The sequence below is a fragment of the Arachis ipaensis genome, chromosome B09, assembly GCF_000816755.2.
Source record: "Arachis ipaensis cultivar K30076 chromosome B09, Araip1.1, whole genome shotgun sequence".
Taxonomy (NCBI): Eukaryota; Viridiplantae; Streptophyta; class Magnoliopsida; order Fabales; family Fabaceae; genus Arachis; species Arachis ipaensis.
In genome coordinates, this window is record NC_029793.2 from 3,628,692 (window position 1) to 3,637,552 (window position 8,861).

At 30.9% G+C, this 8,861-nt stretch overlaps 2 protein-coding genes and 1 long non-coding RNA gene across 3 annotated transcripts in view; 1 reads left to right on the forward strand and 2 right to left on the reverse strand.

The window, feature by feature from the left end:
* Window positions 2,227-2,954, reverse strand: LOC107616877. Its single transcript, XR_001614682.2, has 2 exons — window positions 2,742-2,954; window positions 2,227-2,584 (listed from the first exon to the last, which is right to left on the reverse strand). It is a non-coding gene; the product is annotated as an uncharacterized LOC107616877 (long non-coding RNA).
* On the forward strand, window positions 4,616-5,734 carry LOC107617743 (60S ribosomal protein L37-3). The gene is made up of 4 exons (XM_016319586.2): window positions 4,616-4,756; window positions 4,844-4,979; window positions 5,069-5,170; window positions 5,349-5,734. Exons 1-4 carry the CDS (start codon window positions 4,754-4,756, stop codon window positions 5,393-5,395), a joined length of 288 nt encoding a protein of 95 aa, XP_016175072.1. The 5' UTR covers window positions 4,616-4,753; the 3' UTR covers window positions 5,396-5,734.
* The window catches only part of LOC107617742, an 8,428-nt gene continuing 7,419 nt past the window's right edge, over window positions 7,853-8,861 (reverse strand). Inside the window, exons 9-12 of the mRNA XM_016319585.2 lie at window positions 8,807-8,859; window positions 8,348-8,709; window positions 8,062-8,141; window positions 7,853-7,954 (exon numbers count right to left, since the gene is read on the reverse strand). Coding sequence (XP_016175071.1) covers window positions 8,554-8,709; window positions 8,807-8,859 — 209 coding nt within the window. The 3' untranslated portion in view covers window positions 7,853-7,954; window positions 8,062-8,141; window positions 8,348-8,553. The remainder of the gene's footprint in view (window positions 7,955-8,061; window positions 8,142-8,347; window positions 8,710-8,806; window positions 8,860-8,861) is intronic.

The window sequence follows — 8,861 nt, forward strand, 5'->3', positions numbered from 1 at the left end:
TTTTTAATTTTTTTATATTATAAAATATAAATTTTTATTATCTATACTCTTTATGTACTTTTATCTATTTTTTTATACTTAATATATATCTATTAATCATTATTATTGTTATTATATATATATATATATATTTTTTTTTTTTTCATTTTAATTTATTCTCAAAATTAACATAACACCTATCAATACATTATTTATTTTTTGCATCAAATATTTTTCTTTTGGTTGCCAAAAATATTTTCAATTTTCAAAAATATTGTCTTCAATAAAATGTCCTTCTCCTTCACAAAAATTTTAACCCAATCAGTAACCTTAACCCACACACACATAATATTTCTCTTCCTTATAACTTTGATTCATTACCTATTTGATCAAATTAAAACTCAACCTTCACACTATTTAGCTTGGTGACCTACTCCACCAACCACCATCACATCATTTATCGTGTCCACATCCTCTCCATTCACACAGTTCAACATTACCACATCCTTCACTTAAAAGAATTCACTCTTTTCATTCTTCACCCTATTATCCCCGTAGCAACTTCCTTCACACAATTTAGTTTACTCTTGATGATAATTTATAAGACTTATAATGTTTATTCTAAAATCTTTTATAGTATTTTGACATTTAAGACTTGGTACATTTTTATGTTAGATTAGACTGAATAAAGAGAATAATTAAAAAAATTTGAATAATTTTATTATTATTGGAATAGTATTATGTATTGGAGCTTATTTTTTACTGTTATCACATTAAAATTATGTTTTTATAAATAAATTTATTTTATAAGTATAAACGATAATTTATTTCATTTGTAATTTGATTCATTTTAGTGTCTTTGGATTTCTCTAACAATTAGGCATATCATCATGAGTAAATAGATAAATTACTCCTGAAAAATTTTTAGACACAAAATACTAATCAATTTAGCAATCAATTTTAGTGATCATTAAAATTGGTCGGTATTCTAATAATTTCTTATACTAAAAATAAAAATAAACAGAATCTAAAGTTAATGTATACATTAAAGATGACTAATCATGAACAAAAGTACAAAACTAATGTTTCCGTTAGTTTAGTGTATATGGCCAATAAAGAGTGACACTCTTTATCATTATTAAGAGTATTTGATGTGAAAATTATCCATACAATCTTAATTATCGACTTTCTAAGCTTGCTAATTTCAACTCTCACCCTAGCGTATATTCAGGTCCAATATCACTTTTATACTTGCATCATATGAGTCTATTCCCTCGCTTGAAATAGTATTGTGTCCTATTATAAGTTAGCATTCAAAATAGCTTTTGTCTCTATACTCATTTTTTACTTCATCAACATAGACAAAATACTAGCATCTTAGCTTAAGTTTCTGCTTCGATGATGATGAACAAAACATGACAAGAGTATTAAAGAAGATTACTAATAGATATATAGTTTGAAACCAAATTCAGTTTACACATACCTTTTACAAAGGAAATCGAAAAAAATAATCTTTCTGAATTCCTCACTATTTGCGACTTTAACAAGAGCACCTCAATATTATGGTAGCATTTGCTATCATTGAAAGAGTTTTTTTTTTTTTCTTCTTCTTCTTTCTCTTTGACGTAGCTCCAGCTGATGATTCACCAGTGTCACTTAAGCTGTTCTCCCATAAAAGTACTTTCTTCCAACTTTAAACTTAGACATGACTTTAATCTCTCATCTTTATTGGCACTTCTAAAGAATATTGTAAAATTAGAGTTTGATCAATTTAAGGCACATTAAAAACACTCCACCGCCAACGAGCCTTAGCTCAAGTGGCATTAGTTCCTCCTTTTTATAAAGAGGTCTTGGGTTCAAACCTTATGTAGTGCAAATTTGAGCAAAAAAAGGAGGATATCATGTGTGTAGGTGTGTAACCTAGGATTGGGAGTTGTCCAAACCTTATTTTTTATTATTTTATTAATGTTCAAAATGTGGGTCCTAATATTTTCAATCTCTCTTTCATCGTATAAAAAGAAAGATATTTAAACTTACATCTTTACCATATAATTCACAAAATTTCAATTATGTTGTGTGTTTTTTTATAATCTCAAAAAAATTTTATGTGTATTTTTATTCATTTATTCTATTATTATTTACCTTTCAAAAAAAATTATGCTAAATTTAGTATTTATGTTAAATAGTTCTTATATGTACTCTAATGTTTATAAATAATATCTAAGAATTATGCAAAGTACACACAGATACACACGAAAAGAAAACCACTCAGATTCCACTTGCAATTATTATTTAATTTCTTCGATAGAATTTCATTACTCCCAAACACTTTCAATCAAAATTATTTGAAAATATCTTATCATCTCCATTCATAATTGCAAATGCATAGTTGTAGGCATAATTAAGGTATATTCTAGTAATTAATCATATTCAGTACATTCATAGGAGCATACACAAAGAGGGAAACTACAATGACCAGAGGATTTGGGGCCAAATTGATCCAAGCATATCTTTATGCAAGGTTCATTGGATATTATGCAATGTGATTCAATCAACACTTCTACACACGTCTTTGCTTCAGCCACTTCATTTCTCCTTGAAACAACTGCAAAATAATGCAACAACGTAACATAGTGTTAAAGAAGATCAATATGCTAGATTTAATTAGAATAATATATTAAGTTTTCAATGAATAATAGAACAAAAACATGAATATATACTCCACAGAAAAAAAAAGGTATGAGATATGAAGGATGATGAACCAGAAATCGAAAGGAAAAGTAAGGAAATCTTTGCTAGAGTTATTGACTTAGCCATCTTTTTAATAAGCAAAGTGGGAATAATTCTTGATCTCTATGTATGCGACTTTAAAAGGTGGTTTTGTTAAGAAAATTAACTAGACATTTTTTTACTTGATTCTTTCTATATTATGTTATCACATTATATAAAATATATGCAAAAGTAAAGTTATTTAATTTGATAACAATAAGAATTAAATAAATAAAAGCTAGGGATGATTTAATATTTATGAAAAGTAAATGAAGATGTAAATTGTTCTTATTCTTATTCGGGTGTGTACCATCGCTAACTTTTCATACATGCCATGCGGTTCCAAACTTCATGTTATGACCTTCCATATATACTATTAGGTTTCACTAATTTAAATATTTAATTGTTATTTTGTTATAGTAGTTATTAAACTCACTAATATATAGTTTTGTTAACTTTTCATAAATATTAAGTGTTACATACTTTCATAACCTCTCATAATACCATAATTTATTTCTCTCTCCTTTTAGAAATATTTTATCTATGATAGTTAAACTCAAAACAAAAAAATTGAATATAGAATAATTAATTATAAATACAACATTTTCCATCATTGGGTTTGTATGACATCTTTCACTATATAGGTTTTTATGATACGAATTTTAACGAGAGAGTAAACTACCATTTTGAGCTCAAAAGATTCAATTTTTGATAAAATGATTTCAAGCTCAAAAGATTTTGTGATTTTATCATTATTATAAATAATCAGATTTTGATGAGATATATATTTTGCAAATCTGCGTAAAAAAAAAAAATCTTTTTTTTATGTTTTAAATTTAATGATTTTACAGTAAGTGAAATTTTTGGTAATTCTTTTACTTGAATAGCGAAAATTTAAAAAACAAATTGAAAAAAGTTCTAAAGATTAACCTTTTACTTGATTTTTTGTGTGTGTTTTCTCAATCATACAAAAAGTTGAATCAAATATATAAATCAGTTGCTATTTATGAAAAAAATGTGTACTCTGTCAACCTGAGATTATCATTAGAGAGTCAAAATATAATTTTTTTAAGGGTAAAGTATATTTTTTGTCCCTGAAATTTGGCAAAAATTTTAAAAATATCTTTAAGTTTTATTTTGTTTCAATTTTGTCCCAAAAGTTTTCGATTTGCATCAAATATATCCTAAACGGCTAAATTTTCAAAAAATTTAAGACTAATCTAACAATAATACATGAAAATTATGCTTGATTTGCTTGTGTTGAGGGTTGTTCTTATGATATTGTTGTTGAATTGATCTTAAATTTTTTGAAAAATTAGCTGTCAGGAGTATATTTGATGCAAATCGAAAACTTTTGGAACAAAATTGAAACAAAATAAAACTTAGAGATATTTTTAAAACTTTTGTCAAACTTCAGGAACAAAAAGTATACTTTACCCTTTTTTTAAGAATATTTTATTAAAATTTAAATTTTTTAGGAGACAAAATAATAATTTACTCTCGATGATAACTGATAATACTTGTAATGTCTATATCTAAGCTCATTTCTATAAGTCTTTTATCATATTATTTATAGATATAGGTATTATTGTTAATTGTTATTTTTTTCAATAATAGTGTAGTTAGCAATTTTTTTACCAAATAGCAGTTGAGTTAAGCCTATTGTTTCATTATTAAGTAATCAGCGTTTTTTTTTTTCCTTTTTGGACTGTAGTTTTCTGCTCTTATAGTTCATTCTATCTCTTATAAATAAATGAGTTGGGCCAGATGAAGCGCCAGCCCATAGAAAAGCCCATGGACAATATGAACCATGTGTATAGTTACCATAATACCCTCAACCCTAAAATTGATGCCAAACTAACCAACACTGACACTGTATTTCGCAGTATTCACTTCATTGTCGTCATCGTCAACTCGCATATATTAATATAAGAAACAACCTTTCTTTTCGCCGTTTCTCTTCCAGCCACATTCTAGGGTTAGGGTTTCTTCTGCATCTGCTTCAATGGTAACTCTCTTCTCTCTCTCTCTTTCTCTCTCTCTCTCTCTATATGTGAATTTGGATCTGAATGGAAAATTGAATGAGTGAGTGCAGGGGAAGGGAACAGGGAGCTTCGGAAAGAGAAGGAACAAGACTCACACGCTCTGTGTGAGGTGCGGCCGCCGCAGCTTCCATCTCCAGAAGAGTCGCTGCTCCGCTTGCGCCTTCCCTGCTGCCCGCAAGAGAAAATGTATCAACTTTTTTTTTTTAAAATAAAAATTCAATTTTTTTGTCTGCAACTTATATTGTAATTGTAATAATTAAAATTTTGGGATTTAGATAACTGGAGTGTGAAGGCCATTAGGAGAAAGACCACCGGAACCGGTAGGATGAGGTACTTGCGCCACGTCCCTCGCAGGTTCAAGAGTGGCTTCAGAGAAGGTACTCATTTTCTTTTGTTTGTTAAATTCCCATTTTTATTGTTCCATTAAACAGTTCATTATTATTGTCATTGATGATTATGATTATTAGTTTGGGAGGAATTATGACATGCTATTAGTATTTATTAAACTGTATTTTATGTGTGACTCTAAAGGTTATTGTTATTACTTATGATCAGGCACAGAAGCTGCACCAAGGAAGAGGGGAGCTGCTGCTACTGCCTAAGGCTTTCAAAGATTGTTTCTTTTACTCAATTTATAGGATTGCAATAATTTTATATATTGAGGCAAAGTTCATTGAGACATTACTTATCAATTTTGATTTCCTTCTACCTTTATAATTCTTCAACATATCAATACTGTAAGACTTTTTGTTTGTTTAATGAGAGTTTTTTACATCTAAATTTTTGCTCTGAAGTATGGTGAAGCTGTGTTGATTTATCTGCTTTGATCTTACACATGCATTGTAGTTTCTCCCACAGGCCTCGCTTTTCCACTGTGTTGATCAGTTTACTGATTGATTCAATGCGGATTCATATAATGTAAATTCTCTAATGATGTTGAATGTGGCTAATCTATAATTAGATTTTGTAGTTATGTCTTTGCATATTTGTGTAATTGAATTATTTCAGGTGGAGCTATGTGTCTCGAAGTTTTATTATGCTGCTAATATTTTTCCTCTGCACTAGTTACTTTGCTTGACTTGTTTTTTCTCTAGTTAAAGCAGCCAACATAGGCATTAATATAAGAAATGAGAACCTCGTTGTAACAAGCTCAGGCCACTAGGCATAGAAAGTTAGAAACTTAAGTCCAAATGCACAGCAACCAAGTTAATATATGAAATCCAATCGTATTACATAGAGAAAAAAGGACTGATAAATGAGTTTAGGCTTTGGTATGTTCTTGGTAGATATACTTAGATTTTAGTCCCAAACAATAAACTGTTGTATGTAATATTACCAAGTAAATGTAGTTTACTCTATTTTTAAAGAAATTTTTTTTTAATTACAGTATTGAATATAGGGCATTCAAGAGTCTGGAACCAAAAGATTTTGTCGAATTGACTCATTATTTTTAGGTTGGGTGAAGTTATGTTTTTAACATTTTAATGATGTTATATAAAACTTATGAAATTCTATAACTACTTACAAATCAGATTAGTCAGATTGGTTTAGGGTCGCAATGAATCTTTAAAATTGGCCTGATAAAGTATTAGAATTAACCGAACTAACTAAATCCTGTTCAGTACGGGCCATGGAAACCCCTAATTAAACAGGTCACCTATTATAAAAGTAATAAATATAGAGAATTAGAGATAATTGTATTTAGCTGAGTGACCAATAGAGAGGGAAGATAATAACTAAACTATGCTGCTATATCTTCTGTGTAAGTGCTTTATACCTGTCATCGGTCACCAGACAGCAGCTTGCGTTGAGAAATTTCAAGCCCGAAAGAAAAAAAAGCCTTACAATGATTGCATTATTCTCAAAATTTACAGTTTTGTTTCCTCAAGACGCCAATACTAATTACAAAACCGAAGTTATGAACGGGAAAATTGCCTTCAACTCATCAACTTGCAGAAAAAGATAGATGATGGGGTTGCAAAGACAAATAGGGTCACCAGAAAATTCACCCTTTTTTTTTTCTTTTTTTCAGGAGAATAAAAGAAAAGAACAAGGCACAAGCATAATATCTCCATGTACAATTGTGTCTCCGGACCTCATGCCAAATTATACTATTCACTTTGGTGATATGAATTCCCCAAATCTATGCTTTTCTTCATGCACTTTCTTGAATACATCATCTAGTTCTGGAAATGCTTGCAACAGGAGCAGCTCAAGGAGGTCAAAAGCCAGCTGCTTCAAGCACACAGATGACTGCACAAAATAATGTGTCATGCACCCAAAACAGCAAAATATTGCACAGATTCTTGCACAGGGTCTAACAATTATCGCGTAGACACATCACACCGGATGATCAATAGGTGAACACAATTAAGCTTCTTTGAACAACGTTAACATATTAGACAGACATTACCTGAAGAAAAAAATATAGATCCCTAACACACTGTACATACTCCTTCCGACCTACAAGACCTACAATTGCTGGTGGTGCATGATCTGCAGAGAAAAGGCAGGAGTAAGACTTTCATTTTTTGATAGAATTATGGACAGAAGTATTATTATATCTATGATGAAGACAAATGAGAATGGTATAGCGGGTATTACCAATCATAAGCTCATATACAAACTTTGCACGTCGATCTGCCTCCTTTTGCTGCTCATCAGTAATCCTCGGAGATACTTCTGCAGGTTTTTGGCCAGGAGGTGAACTCTCAGATGTTTTAGCAGGAGATGGTGGTGGTCGTCTATTTGGGTGCTTGGTTAAGAATATTCCATCAGGCCAAAGTATCTATTACAGTTGAAACCAAAATACCTCATCAGTACATACACTATTCTAATTGTTGTACAGAGACACATAGTATTTACCCGTCATACAAATTTGAATTCTTATTTCCGGAAAGACTATCAGGGTTATATCATGCATAACAGAAACATGTATTTCAACAAACTGAAAGAAATGTAAATGACTAGGATAGCTTGCAGAACCTCACATATGTTGGGAAAAACAAACTGGTTGGAAGATTACCTGTTCAACTCGGCTGACTCCAGAAGCAACCACTGATCCCTTTCGGAGAAGCTGGATTTTCTCTATCAACCAATCATCAAAGGCATCACCCATTCCTAGTTGTAAGACTTGCTTAGCAACCCAAAATGCCTTCCGCCTGTAATGTACACACAGAAAATGTTTAAGCATATATGAGCATAACAAACGGAACTTAAATCAAACATCACATGTTCAAGGTAAAATAGCTAAGATTTTGCGAATTACCTAATCCATCCGCCATCTTGAAGCTGGAAGATAACATCAACCAGATCCAATATTGGTACACTCAAATTTGGTGGTACCCACTGCATGTAAAAAGTATATTGATTCAGAATGAAGAAGCCAACATTCATATGATAATCTAAGAACAACATTAACAACCCAATACAAGAATGTCCCTTTTAACTAATACAATGAGAAGAAAAACAAAATATTATATTGCTCATCTACACCTAAAATTAGGCAATAAAAGTAAATCTAGAACCAAAGATTCAGATTTTGTTTACATAACCTCTGTTGGAAAACCATCAGAAGTATCATGCTGCACATCAGACACCTCTGAACCATCTCTTTTCACCGTCTTCTGCACGTTATTGAGAGAAGAAATGGTCTTTGATGGAATAATATCTGCATTGCTTCCAGACTTGTCAACTGGCTTTATAGGTTCCTGAGCATTCCTTTTTGGTAGAGAAAGAGGCACACCATTTGCTTTTGATTTCAATCCATCAACCGGAGCATTATTTCTTGTTTGCAGAATAGCCTCTTTGCTGTCAGCACTATAATTTTCTCTTCGAGTGGCAAAAACGTCACTTGCAGGTGCAGCGAAGTTGGAAGAGCTTTTAGTCTTCTCAGATGGCTTAGCATGGAGTCCAACTAGAACAGTTCCATAAACACAGTAATGCAATACATGTCAACAGGAAGGAGTAAAAAAAATCATATATATTAATAATTTTCATCAACCATGAATCACCTGGTAACGTTTCTGTGATTGAAAATGAATTTGTGAATATGTATGTCTGCGGTAT

Excerpts from the sequence above, each read along its gene's own strand:
- LOC107617743 (XM_016319586.2), top strand. Across the intron at positions 4,980-5,068 it reads TGCTGCCCGCAAGAGAAAAT|ATAACTGGAGTGTGAAGGCC; the intron begins GTATCAACTTTT and ends TTTGGGATTTAG. Across the intron at positions 5,171-5,348 it reads CAAGAGTGGCTTCAGAGAAG|GCACAGAAGCTGCACCAAGG; the intron begins GTACTCATTTTC and ends ACTTATGATCAG.